General features: G+C 43.3%; 1 protein-coding gene across 1 annotated transcript in view; it reads left to right on the top strand.

Annotated features, from left to right (window-relative positions):
* Positions 1-14,279, top strand: part of TGFBI (transforming growth factor beta induced) — a 34,632-nt gene that overhangs the window by 9,871 nt on the left and 10,482 nt on the right. The window contains exons 3-8 of the mRNA XM_030573229.1: positions 5,887-5,951; positions 7,999-8,156; positions 9,242-9,406; positions 10,733-10,879; positions 11,702-11,843; positions 13,568-13,780. Coding sequence (XP_030429089.1) covers positions 5,887-5,951; positions 7,999-8,156; positions 9,242-9,406; positions 10,733-10,879; positions 11,702-11,843; positions 13,568-13,780 — 890 coding nt within the window. The remainder of the gene's footprint in view (positions 1-5,886; positions 5,952-7,998; positions 8,157-9,241; positions 9,407-10,732; positions 10,880-11,701; positions 11,844-13,567; positions 13,781-14,279) is intronic.

Raw genomic sequence — 14,279 nt, 5'->3', positions numbered from 1 at the left:
TGTGGGAGAACATGGCTGACTTAAGTGAGTTAGCAGGTCCTAGCTGGGAGATTGCCCAGGCATTTGAAAATGCAGCTGAGCTGAGGTGGAAGCAAATGACCTCATTGTGTTGTGCGTAGGCAGAGCATGATTTTTTTGTGAACAGCCCAGGAGGGTGTAAGGTTTTTTCAGGTCCAGCCACAAAAGACCAAAGATCACTGGGTCTAATTCATCCCTGGGGTAACACCACTGAGGTCAGTAGTGTTACTCCAGGGCTGGATTAAGCCCACAGTTCTGTACTGCCTTTTAAAATGTGCTTATGTGGCAAGCTGCAAGCAGAGGCACAAAAATTTAGACTGAAGATCTCATTAACAAGCGGACTCCCTCCCCTGAACAGCTCCACACCCTGCCTGCCATCTCCACTCCTCACCCCAAAGGCAAAAGCTGGAGGAGGCAGACGAGTCTTATTCCATGCCCTGAAGCACAGAATCTGGCTCTGATGGACAGAGAACCAATTTCACAGCCAGAGTCTTCCTCCTAATAATACCTTCCCTGCTTGTGTAACCCCCACACCTCCTGGGTGTGATGTTCTGTCCCACCTAGTGGCACCGAGACCACTTAAGTTATGTCCATATTACCTGCCGGATCAGCGGGTAGCAATCAATCTATTGGGGATCGGTTTATCGCATCTCGTCTGGATGCGATAAATCGATTCCCGCTGCACTCCCCGTTGACTCCGGAACTCCACCAGAGTGAGAGGCAGAGACGGAAGCGGAGTCGACGGGGGAGCCGCGGCTGTCGATCCTGCACCATGAGGACAAGAGGAAAGTCGAAATAAGATACGTTGACTTCAGCTATGCTATTCTTGTAGCTGAAGTTGCATATCTCACATCAACACTCCCCACCCCAGTGTAGAGCAGCCCTTAGAAAGAGATTAGTGAGTCTGATCTGCAGCCTTAGCCTAAGAGGCAGTTGGCTCTTAGCTCATGCAGTAGAGGCTCGTGCTAAGCTTTAGAGGCCCCTGGTTTGATCCCACCTGCTGACAAGCTGGGTCTGTGGGTGTTACACTTGCATCACCTAGCTGTTTAAAGCCAGGGCCCACTAGTTGATCTCAACTGCTGCAATGATGATCTACCCCAGTTGAACAACTCATGTGGTCTAGAGGCAGTTGCTCAGACTAGCCAGTATTTCAGCCATTTAGGGCTTTTATGGATGAAAATCAACATGTTGGATTGTCCCCAGAAACTAACAGGAAGTTAGGGGAGGCTCTGGAGAAGAAGCAAAGAATCCTGTGGCACCTTATAGACTAACAGACGTTTTGGAGCATGAGCTTTCGTGGGTGAATACCCACTTCCTCAGATGCATGTAATGGAAATATCCAGGGGCAGGTATAAATATGTGTGCTAGCAAGCAAGCTAGAGATAACGAGGTCAGTTCAATCAGGGAGGATGAGGCCCTGTTCTAGCAGTTGAGGTGTGAAAACCAAGAGAGGAGAAACTGGTTCTGTAATTGGCAAGCCATTCACAGTCTTTGTTCAATCCTGAGCTGATGGTATCAAATTTGCAGATGAACTGAAGCTCAGCAGTTTCTCTTTGAAGTCTGGTCCTGAAGTTTTTTTGCTGCAGGATGGCCACCTTAAGGTCTGCTATAGTGTGGCCAGGGAGGTTGAAGTGCTCTCCTACAGGTTTTTGTATATTGCCATTCCTAATGTCTGATTTGTGTCCATTTATCCTTTTCCGTAGAGACTGTCCAGTTTGGCCGATGTACATAGCAGAGGGGCATTGCTGGCATATGATGGCATATATTACATTGGTGGATGTGCAGGTGAATGAACCAGTGATGGTGTGGCTGATCTGGTTAGGTCCTGTGATGGTGTCGCTGGTGTAGATATGTGGGCAGAGTTGGCATCGAGGTTTGTTGCATGGATTGGTTCCTGAGCTAGAGTTATTATGGTGTGGTGTGCAGTTACTGGTGAGAATATGTTTCAGGTTGGCAGGTTGTCTGTGGGTTTTCACACCTCAACTGCTAGAACAGGGCCTCATCCTCTCTGATTGAACTGACCTCGTTATCTCTAGCTTGCTTGCTAGCACACATATATATACCTGCCCCTGGATATTTCCACTACATGCATCTGTGGAAGTGGGTATTCACCCACGAAGGCTCATGCTCCAAAACGTCTGTTAGTCTATAAGGTGCCACAGGATTCTTTGCTGCTTTTACAGATCCAGACTAACACGGCTACCCTCTGATTCTGGAGAAGAAGTGTTACATCCTACATGTGGTCCAGGCACATAGGTCTGGTAAGTGACACCTTCCTGTGACTGCGAGGAGAGAGACACTCAGGGCAAAGGCAGGCAGGGGTGCTATAGGAGCTGGCACTAAAGCCATTACCACATTCCAGTTAGCATCTCCCTCTGATGAGAGGCACAGTGGTCATCCCCTTTATGGGAAAGAGGCTCCAGCCTTTACCTGCTGGTATAACTTCACTATCCTCAGCAGTCTTTCCATAGCTGGGGGCAGCCTCCAGTAGTGTTACCCTGGAATGAGTTTAGACCACATTCTGTGATGTGTATCAGCAGCTTCCTGCTCTGTTAGTCATAGCTCATTAATCTCCAGTCAATCTGTAAATGAACCTTTTAACAATTACATCAGAGCTCAAGAATTAGTTATGCTGAGCTTTGGAATGATTTCTGTTTAATCAGCTCCCTGCCTTTGATTATGGTGCTGAACTGAAGAACTGTCTAGACTTGAATTAGTGTCTTTGGTGGAAAAAGGGAAATTAGAGTTACAGGGGTGGGAAAGGGGCGAGGCAAAAGCGTGTGTTACTAATGAACATGGAAAGTAGGAGAGCTGAGAAAAGTGGACCAACAGGGTATTAAGATCCCAAGTCCTCAAAGGAAGGGATTGCTTTAGGCAAATTCTTTCCTATGTGGCATATATAACGTCTAGACAGTCAGTCTGAATTTGCTTTGTAATTTTGTTAGGAAACCATGACAGTTATTTGCTGCTGTCACAGAAGTGCAGGTATTTGTTTCACTTACTGACTCCTAATTACCCAGAGGAATTCTGTTTAAATTCAAGGCATTTTCACTGTTTTTGTTTGTGTGTGTTTTTTTTAACAGTGTTCAAATGATGGCAAATATCTGAGGGCTTTGGGTTTTGCTTTCTTTTTTTAACCCAGCTCCATGAAAGTCAGCTCTCGGGGGTGGGATGTTAGACCTGCCTCCAATCCAATTATACACTAAAATTCTGCAGAGAGGGAAAAGGTACCTTGTAAGAAGAATGTCTGTTCTTCTTCACTATGGTGACACAAGATCAAATTGTTTTGTCCCCTTCTAACAGCTGTAAAGGTGACCAGTAAAACAAACCTCAGAGAAAAATAAACTGTTTTGATTTTTCCCCCTGTTAATGTAGACACGTATTTTCATAAGGAGGACAGATCTGAAAACAACGCTTCTGCCTGCACTTGTTTCTTAAACTGAAAAGTGGCACATGCAATGGGCTAGTTCCTCAGTTGATGTAAATTGCTATAAGTCAAAGCAACTACATTGATTGACAACACGTGGGGATCTGGTGGGCTGTTTTGTTATAACAGACCAGGCAGGGAATAAGTGGATGATGGTTCTGTAATCAATCAGTGGTTCGCTATAAATCTTTGGGACTTACTAATTGCTGTTGGTGACTAGTTCACAAATAGCAGTAATTTACACAGCTGCTGTAGATGTAAGTTTGCCACTTCCAATGATTTTTCTGGCCCCTTATGTCAGTGTGTATGAGATATTGCAGACTCCTTTCCCACTCATCATAAATAACTGCAGTTGGTGAACTAATCTGCTCTAGCAATTAATAAAGTTGCAAAGTTTTGGGTGTAAGGGAGCTAATAGCTTTTCTAAAGGGAAGACTTGGGCTGACAACAGGGCTGAAAGAAAACATGAGGCTGCTTTGTTAAGGGAAACCTGATAGAATTGCAGCCCTTTCTCCAAGCAGTGATTAAATGTAGTTTACAAGCCCAGGAGATATCAGAATAGCTTGTTTTAATGTGCCAAAGTAAACTGGCGCTTGCAGCTTCATTCCTGACCAAGTAGACACAAGGGACTGTTACTGAGTGTTCCAGACATTGTTTGAGACATTGTAACACCAAGCCAAACAAAGTAATAAAACTACTAAAATTTAATAAAAGGGGTTTTCTTCTGCCTCATATGTGTCATAATATTAATGTACAGTGTCAATCAATTTATACATTTCCTCCCCACCCACAGAATTCAGTTCTTGGCTTTATAGAAGAGAAACAGTGTCTGAACAATTGTTCTAGAACTAGGAATATATGGTTGCACCTCCTGTGAGGAAGCAACATTGCATGGAGACCATACTTGAATCCTGTCTGTAGGCTTTTGGTGCCCTAGTGTAGTATAGTTGTAACTATCTTGGGGTTTGTTATTTAATGACCCCCCACAGTGAATGGGAAAGGAATAAAACTTTAATAAAACAAACTGGCAAGTGTCTCTGGTGAACTGCTGCATGCAGCCATGTGCGGTGTTCTCAATCCCTGCCTTCAGGGTACATCTCCAGATTCTGTGTTCATAATACTGTCCCTTATGAGGGAGCGTCTCCTAAATTATAATCTTCTACAAACATCTCTCTACAATAGTTATCATTGCGTGTATCAACCACCGTTGTGCTATTCACTAGCTGGTGGTTCAGGATGTGATATTTTGCTCTAAAATGAGGTCATGTATACTGCACAGTGATTAATCTTATGGGATTGCATGAGTAAGGAGTGAAGGACTTGCTAGAGGAGGAGGGAGGTGAATAGGTAAGAGCCATAGAGGTGTGATCTGTTTCTATTAGGGGGCACTGACTCCCCTTCACAGTAAATGAAATACACAATGAACCCTGTGGCCTTAATAAATATGAGGGGAACAACTGGCTATTAAGGTGTAAGCAAAAGATCAATCAATGCCTGTTTACCATCCTTCCTTTTTCCCTTAGTAATTCCATTGTTATGGCTGTTGAAACTGATGAGACTTCTCTGAATTGCTCATTGTTAAGAAGGAATTTTGTCAATTTCAGTTCCCTGGTGTGGGCTGGGGGAGCCCAGTGGTGGAGCTGGCAGGGAGACCAGATGGAGTATACAGTGTGAACGCATGTGCTTCCAACTTGTGGACATACACCTGCTGTGTTGCATACTATGCAAAATCCAGTTGGCTAGTAGACTGGGATAGACCAGACCTGGGTTTGGTCTATCCCAGTCTACTAGCCAAGTGAAATATAATTACTTGGCTCCAACCTGACAAACTGCTTAACTCTGTTATTAGGCATGTTGACCTGCCTTAAGCCAGAAGAAAAAATGGCTTCCCACCTCTTTTTTTTGTGTTTCACCAATTGTCTACTTGGCTAGAATTCTCCTTTGGGAATAGAGTGCACTTGGCTAATTAGATGATTAGGTGAAATGGATTCAGCAGTATATTTTGTCACTTCTCTCTTGGGGACAAACTGATGTGACCAGCACTTAAAAAGTCTGGGTGCACTGTCAGCATGGATGTGCTGAATATTAAGACGGAATCTCTATCTCCATTTTCGTGCAAATACCATTGAATTGCATTTGTGCTCTGTAGCATGCTTCAAGGAAACATAGCCAAGACCAAATTTAGGCAGGCCTCTTTTATTGCTATATCTCTTTGAAAACTCGTGTCTAAATTGCCATCCACTGTCACTTATAGATCTCTTTTAAGGGTCCCTACATACAGTATAAGTATGATTTGCATCCTACACGCTTTACTCTTTTAAAATAAATCAAATGTAGAGAACAGCCATTGTCCCTCCATGATGATCTTGGGCTGCCTGAGTAGAAGCGGCATGGATTGAAAAACGGTTTGTCTTATCTGCGGTGTCTCTGTCCTTTTACAGAGTGATCAGCTACGAGTGCTGCCCTGGATATGAAAAGGTGCCTGGAGAAAAAGGCTGCCCAGCTGGTAAAAATGTGTTCTATTTCTATAGATGCTTTATAATTCTACAGCTCTAGCATAGACAGTTGTTCAGAGTGAATTTGATTCTTGGGCATTGTGTGTGGTTTTTTTGTACTCTTCTGTCCATGGAAGGGCAAACCTACCAAGCGGAGCACTAAGTTATGGGGCACATCAGCTCCAGTACATGCAAAGTTTTGAGAGAAATATTCTATCCACTTGAAACTATTAAATGCAATTATTCTAAGTTAAGATGGTTTGGCTGTTACAAAATATTTGTGCCGGTGGGTAATATAACTCTACTGGAAATTTAATATAAAACTATCTACGGTAACACACAGTTTTTTCCAGAGGATGCTTATTGTTTTAGTGAGTATGAATTTAGCAAAATATATTTGATTAGAAGATACAGTTTAGTGACCTCAAAAAAGGTGGGAAAAATCCCTGGATACAGTAAAAAAGTTTGTGCTTTGTCATTGTCTTTGAATCTTTCCCTACCCAATCCTTTTGCTACTGTGGGGGGTTGCAATATTTCATTTTAAACGCTGCAGACCAAATTCTTGTCTGGTGCGCATTGGTGAAGCTCCCCTGAAATCAAGGTACGGTGCAGATTTATACCAGCCAAGGATCTGGCCCTGTGGAATTTGGGGCTCATGAAAGGGAGAGGCTGCTCGCATTGGATTCAGTCAGGCATATTCATTAGTGTGTCCTGCAGGAGGCAAGTTTACCTGGTGGGGTGTTGCAGCAGCACAAGGTTCTGCAGTCTCTGTACAGGGCTGCCCAGAGGATTCTGGGGGCCCGGAGTCTTCGGCAGCTGGGGGCCCCTGCTTTGGCGGTAATTTGGCTGCGGAGGGTCCTTCCGCTCTAGGACCCGCCGCCAAAGTGCCCCAAAGACCTGTGGCGGGGTCCCTCCACCACCGAATTACCGCCGTAGCAGGACACACTGCTGAAGTGCAGCCGCACCTTCGGTGGTAATTTGGTGACGATGGGGCCCTCGCAGCGGGTCTTTGGGGTACTTCGGCGGTGGGTCCCTTAACGGAAGGACCCCCTGCCGGCGAAGACCAGGAGCGGAAGAAGCTCCGGGGGTCTGGGCCCCATGAGAGTTTTCTGGGGCCCCTGGAGCGAGTGAAGGACCCTGCTCCAGGGCCCCAAAAAGCTCTTGTGGGGGTACCTGCGGGGCCTGGAGCAAATTGCCCCAATTGCCCCCTCCCTGCCCTCTGGGTTGCCCTGTCTCTGTACTAGTGAGGTGCCTGCAGCTAGTCAGCTCTGGAAATGGACAGTGCTTGCCCGGAGTTGGTGTGGTTGGAGTAGCAGGGGATGCATTGATTCAGTATATCCCACAGGCAGCTTCTATGAGGGTGAAGGGGTCCCAAGGGAGTCAAGGGAGATTAGACCAACCCAAAGGGAAGGTGATACCACCACTGGCCAGGGAGATTCCACTTGGGACACAGTGTACTCGGCAGTTTACATCTCCTAGGACCAAAATGTACAAATCTAAACCTCAAAATGTGAGCCCCCATCTCTAAATGTGAACAATCAAGGAGAAATGTAAAACCTCAGGTTTAATGACAGACCATGTGAAACTGATAAATCTCTTTGGTTCTTGAGTTTCTAACCCCAGTTACATGGGGCCCAGTTTGGACTGTCGTTTTACACAAGTATAAATCCAAAGTAACTCCATTTAAAGTTGTTGATTCTGGATTTATACTGCTGTAATTGTGATCAGAATCTCACCCAGCTTTAGGACAGCAGCGAAGGATAAACTAGTATTCTAATACCAACAAATATACATATGAGAGGGGGGCCATTTCAGAAGAATTCAGGGCTGGAGTATGAAGTTGTCAGCATACAGAACATTGTGCGATTGTATATTACATCCTGCTATGTCTTGTGGGAGGTGGGAATTCGACCTTTGGCTGAGTTCGCTGATGTGTTTCTTTTCCAGATACATTTTTGCCAGCAGCTCTATTTTCATTCAGCAATATGCAGGGAGATAGGAATGGCTGCAGGCTGGAACTACTACCGTGTTATCAAATTTAATATTTTCTTCTTTCAGCATTGCCACTTTCAAACATCTACGATACCCTGGGGATCGTTGGAGCCTCCACCACACAATTGTACTCTCTCAGCTCTAACCTGAAACCAGACATCGAAGCACCTGGAAGTTTTACAATCTTTGCCCCAAACAATGAGGCCTGGGCTGCTTTGCCTGCTGTAAGATTAAATCCATCTTCCTTCTTGTTTCTCCCCGACTCTTCTAGATTCACAGAACTGAGTCCTCAAATAGGTACAGCCCTGCCAGAGGCAGCGTAAGCTTCCAGCATAGGAATTGCCCTGCTTGATCAGAGCTAGGTCCATATAGTCCAACATCATATCTCTGACAGCCTCAGATGCTTCAGAGGAAGGTTCAGGAACCCTGGAGTAGCAGATCTGCTTCCTACACCATCTTAGGCCTCATGATGATTTCTAACAGTTAGAGGATGTCTGAAGCCCTGAAGCATGAGTGTTAATGTCCCTCCCACAGTTTTTTTAATGGATCTTTAATTAAGATCACTCTGGATATTTTTGTTAGCCATATAAATGTCCAGTCTCTCTTTGAGTTCTTGACCTCAATGACTTCATGTGACAGTGAGTTCCATAGTTCAATTACACGTTATTGGGAAAAAGCATTCACTGCAAGTCACATCAGTGTGCCTCAGGCCTGAGCCGGAGAGACCATTCCTAGGAATGGGAGAGAATTCAGACTCGTTCACCTAGTGTGCTGAGACTACACCAGATATGTACATTTTAATAGTAAATAAACAGATATTGGGCCAGGGACGATCTTTTCATTACGTGCACCTGCTGTGCCTAGCACAATGGCACTCCAATCCTTGTAGACTTTCTAGGAGCTACCGCAATATAAATGATGATTGTAAATTAAAGTTCATGGCTAGACGCATACAAAGTTATGGCTAGTTATACATGGAAGTATGGCTTTAAAGTCCAAGACAATCGTGTCCCTTAGGTTTGCCCAACTTTCATTTTAAAACAGACATTTGAAGCATTGGTTCACTGGCTTCTATTTAGATCAATAGTTTTCCTCAACAAGATTTCGATAGACAGATTATTGAAAGATGTTGCCAGGGAACTTTACAGTGGTATGAAGTGCTGTAGAATCCATTTGGGAGTCAAGATCCATGCTGGAAGATCCCTGTGCAATATCAGGGCTCCTGCTGTTTAAGCAATTCTATTTATATTAGATTTAATGGCACTAAGTAATTTTCTGGCAAAATTTTTATTTTTTTGCTTATTTTCAGGAAATGTTGGATTCATTGGTCAGTAATGTTAACATTGAACTGCTAAATGCTCTTCGCTACCATATGGTGAACAGACGGGTCCTAACAGATGACCTGAAACATGGAACATCTCTTCCTTCAATGTACCAGAATATTGATCTCCAGATCCATCACTATCCTAATGGAGTAAGTTAATTACTTGTACTACTGTAACAATGGGGACCAGATCATCAAATGGAGTAAATTGATGCAAGTCAATGGATCTATGCTAGTGACCCCAGACTTCTTGTACTGTATCTTTTTTTGGTAAAATATTAATGATAAATAGACCAAAAACTCTGAGGAAGAGGGTCTGATGCAGGAAGGTGATCGGTGCCCATTGACCTCAATGAGAATTGAAGGTACTCTGCACGTCTCAGGACTGAGCCCCAAATTAGCTGAGCAGATATTGGCACAACACTGTAGACTCAGTTTGAGTCTCTTCACTCGCGGAGCTCTCCTTAGTGCAGCCTGGGGTGGAGTGTCTGAAGGAGCTGATTCTCAGTAGAATATAGATGCGTGGATATACATAAGAAATAGATATAACATTGTTCTATATATAAATACCTGGTTCAGTATATAGGTGCACAAGGAGCTTGTGTACAATTTTTATACACAGATAATGTTGCAGTAATGTTACACTCAGGTAAGCACGCTGATGTTACCTATTTGCTTATACTTCATACTATAGTGAGAATAGTTTTTCTGCAGCATAATTATGTCAAATGGGTTTTAAGCTTCTGATTACAGAACTATATAGTAGTAGCATTTATTGAGAAGTATAACTTCAGAGTCATTACAGTATTAAGTATAAAGCAACAAAGAGTCCTGTGGCACCTTATAGACTAACAGATGTATTGGAGCATGAGCTTTCGTGGGTGATTACCCGCTTTGTCAGATGCGTGAGTATTAAGTATGAAACTAAAAGGCAATTAGATTCATTATGTTGCTAGTCTTCTAGCATATATAATTTAGAGGTATCATAAAGCATAATCACACTGTAGTTTGTCACTCTTATAAAGGGTAACCACTTCTTTAGAATATATATGGATGGCATCTTTTTAGATATAGGGCCTGAGCCTGCAACCCTTACTTACGTGAGTAATTCTTATTTACAGGTACACTGAAGTCAGTGGATTACTCATTCGAGTAAGGGTGGGGCCTATAGTACAGTACAACTTTAGCTTGGCCAGTAATGTTTTTTATTATTACCTGTATATTGGGAATGGTTAACCAAGCTGCATGCTGTTGAGTTTCAGATGCAGTGAACAGTAGGGTTACCTATAGAGGAATGGTTTGTAAAAGAGCTCCTGAGAGCAGTTCCACAGAAAGACACTGTTGTTTCCTGATGGTTAATAGAATCGCATCCTCTCTGCAGTGATTTCTTTAACTTCTCCTTGTACTAATGCAGTTTGTGGATTGTGGGTTTTTTATTAATTGAACTCAATCTCCTCTGGATCATTTCCTCTGCAGATCGTGACTGTGAACTGTGCCAGACTTTTGAAAGCAGACCATCATGCCACCAATGGAGTGGTCCATCTGATAGATAAAGTCATCCCCACCACAACGAACACTATCCAGCAAATTGTTGAGACTGATGAAAATCTTGAAACTCTTAGGGTGAGTTCATCTCAAGGTGTGTTTAGTTCATGCTTTCATTCTTGATTTTCAAAGGTGTCCAACTCCCACTGAATTTCATTAGGATGTATGTAACCAAGGACTTGTCTGCACTTTAAAGTTTTGCTGCTTTATCTTTGCCAGCAAAGTGCCTATGTTGATATAGCTTATTCTGATTTGAAATCTATATCAATATAAAGCATCTCATACTGGTATAACTGTCTACACAAAGGCTTTTACTCGTTTAACTCTGTCAATAAAAAAAATCACACTGCTTACTGACAGTTAGTTATTTTGGTAAAACTTTTTAAATGTATACCAGGCCTCACTCCCTTATTTCCTTTTGAAAATCCAGGCACTAGATGTTACTGTTCAGAAACATTGACCCAATTAATTTAATAAATAAAGTATTAATTGTTAATGCACATCTTATATATTGAACTTTAACTTCTAAACATAAACTGGCATTTCCCAGTTAACCAGGTTAAGGAGCTGAGCCAGTGCTGTTTGAAGTCACTCAGATCCTTTTCATTGACTTCAATAGGTATTGAAGCAAGCCCTAAACCACTGGTCAGGAAATCCTCCCCCCCCCGGCCAGCCTTCCCCCCTGATGTGTTCCAAAGATTGCCTGCCTGAAGGATGAGGCACTGCTAAGTACACAAGGCCAGATTTTTGAGAAAAGGTATTTTGGTGCCTATGGATGCAGATAAGCACCAGATACTTCTAAAAGTCTGCTCCTTAGCCCTTGTGTGGGGGAGAAATGTTTTTCCTTCTTTGTGTTCTTGTTGAGTGTATCCTAGCCTCTCTCTTCCCATTTCTTTAAAGGCTGCTGTGGCTGCATCTGGTCTTAATACCTTGTTAGAAAGTGATGGTCAGTTCACACTCTTGGCTCCAACCAATGAAGCTTTTGAGAAGATCCCACCAGAAACACTGAACAGGATCCTTGGGGACCCAGAAGCTCTCAAAGGTAAATGACAGTTAACCAAGTGTGTTGAAAGGTAGAAAAGTATTTTTGCAGCTCAGGTAGGTAAGTAAGAGAACTGACCCTTGATACACTCTGACATAGGCTGGAATAATCCACTTGACATTATCTTTTTTTTATGCTAGATGGCATATCCTTTTCTTTAGGACAAAACATGAGGAACTTAAGGTCCACATGCTGCACCAAACTCTGTGCGTGTGTTAGCTGGGCGTAGGAGAACTCCACAGGGGAAAGAGAGGAAGCCATGCACTCCCCAGAGCAGCAGTGATTCATGGAGGACTTGAGGCTGGGATTTCCAAAGGCATTGGGGAGTTTGACTCCAAACTGCTTTAGAAATCTGTGCCTCAGTGGGCAAAAAAAATCATAAGAGACACAAAACAACCAATTCTTCAGCTCTACCTTACTGCTACAGAGCCAGTGTGTGTGATTGTACTGGGAACTCCGCTCTATGGCATGAAGAGGGCCAAGGTTCCTTGCACAAACAGCCTGTGCCCACACTGTGAAGTGGAACTACAGCTCTTCTGCTGTGTAGGACAGCCTTTGCACCCAGACAGGGATGAGGCAGGATGTGGGCCAAAAGGAATTACTTTTCAGATCAAAACAAATGTACTTCTTGGGCCGCTGTGTAAAGAGGGGAAAGTGTTTCTCCTGCTATAAACATCCAGGCAGCTTAATGATTTTTTAGAGTAAAATTATGGGCCATGCTCCCTTGCTCATGTGATCAGTTCCACAGCTACCAATCCATCTGAATGGCCATCTGGACACAGACCCTTGTATCCAGCCAAGTCCTGCTTATTGTAGGAGCTTGAGAGTGGGCTAAGATCCACTTTTGCACTCCCTCCAGCCAGTGACCGCTTCAAGTTCCAAATATAAGTTACAACAGTCTCCGAGATGCTGGTGATGGGCCCCCTAGGAGCTGTTATGCAGCCTGGGATTGCATGCCATCCAACCCCAAGCTCTGAGAATGAGAGGAAGTAATGCTGAGCCTATTGGGGGGTGGGGGAGGAATCCCTAGTTGTATCCCTTTTGGGTTACTGGAGTAGCACAGAGAGGAGTTTGTTGGGGCTTGTATCTGGCCTTTATCACCAGTGGAAGATTATTAATTTTTACTAGAGAAGTTAAATATCTCAGGCCAAAACCTACCCTCAACTATAGCACAGTAAATCTGGAGAAACTCACTGACGTCAATATAACTCCTTCAGGTTTCCATTGATGTAACTCTCTGGATAGCATTTAGACCCCTATCTTGGAACAGAATGCATCATCTATTCACATTTCACTACTTCCTTGGCAGCTTTGAGTGAAGTGTGGCCTCTGAAGGAGGATGGCTGCTATTACACTGAATTACGGTCTTCTGCATCTTGCAGAGTGAAGATTCCGCTACTAAAACCCATAATTACATCTGCCTGTTTACGCGAGGAGAGAGAGAGAATTCGATTCTAAATATTTACTACTGTAGCAAAAACTAGATTTTTTTTTCCTGTATAAAAACTCAAGTACTGTAAATTACTCCTTTTGTGCAGGTTTTGTCACTTGCAGGAGTCTTAGTCCATAGGCTGTAAAATCTTATCAATCATTGTAAGCTCTTTTGGGACAGGTCTTTGTATGTTGCCTAGCACAGTGGGGTTCTGGTCCTTGACTAGGGCTCCTGGGCACTACAAATAATAATTTCTAAGCTGACTTTCCACACTTGTGCGTTTCTCTTCTAGACCTGTTAAACCATCACATATTGAAATCAGCCATGTGTGCTGAGGCCATTATTGCTGGCTTGTCAATGGAGACTCTGGAAGGTACCATGTTGGAAGTAGGCTGTATTGGTGATGAACTCACCCTGAATGGAAGGCCTATCATTGCTGAAAAGGATATCCTCGCTACCAATGGTGTAGTCCATTTTGTTAATGAGCTTTTGATTCCAGACTCAGGTAAAATCATTGATCTGTATCCTGGATTTTTTTGTTGTTGTTTGGAGCAGTACATGTAGTGGGGTTTCATATATTTTGTGATAGAATATTCACTGGGCAATGTAACAAGCATGCCTGTGCACACACTAATGTCTGCCCACCTAAGCTGGCATTTGTGCATACAAATTAGGTAATTATGTGTGTCGTTAGGTTCCCAATTACCTGACCTGTATGTGCAAATACAGGGTTTTTCATGATCCTTTAGGGAGGTTAACATGCACCTTTACACTGATGTTGTTATGCTCCTCCTCTCCAACCCTGCTTTGGAAATCTGTTCTTTTCAGTAGAATTTTGTATCATTACAGTTTAACAGGGTGTCTAATTTAAAATTCTAAGGTTCTTTAATGAAGGACTCATTGGAAATAAGTCAACAGAAGGCAAAGAGAAGATAGGTGTTGTATTCAGTCAAAAAAAAAATCAAGGCTGGGACTTTCAGAGAAACCTAGGAGTTGGGACATCT

This window comes from Gopherus evgoodei, chromosome 8 (assembly GCF_007399415.2).
Source record: "Gopherus evgoodei ecotype Sinaloan lineage chromosome 8, rGopEvg1_v1.p, whole genome shotgun sequence".
In the NCBI taxonomy this organism is placed as follows: Eukaryota; Metazoa; Chordata; order Testudines; family Testudinidae; genus Gopherus; species Gopherus evgoodei.
The sequence above is the reverse complement of the archived record's forward strand: the minus strand, read 5'-3'. Positions and strand labels throughout refer to the sequence as shown.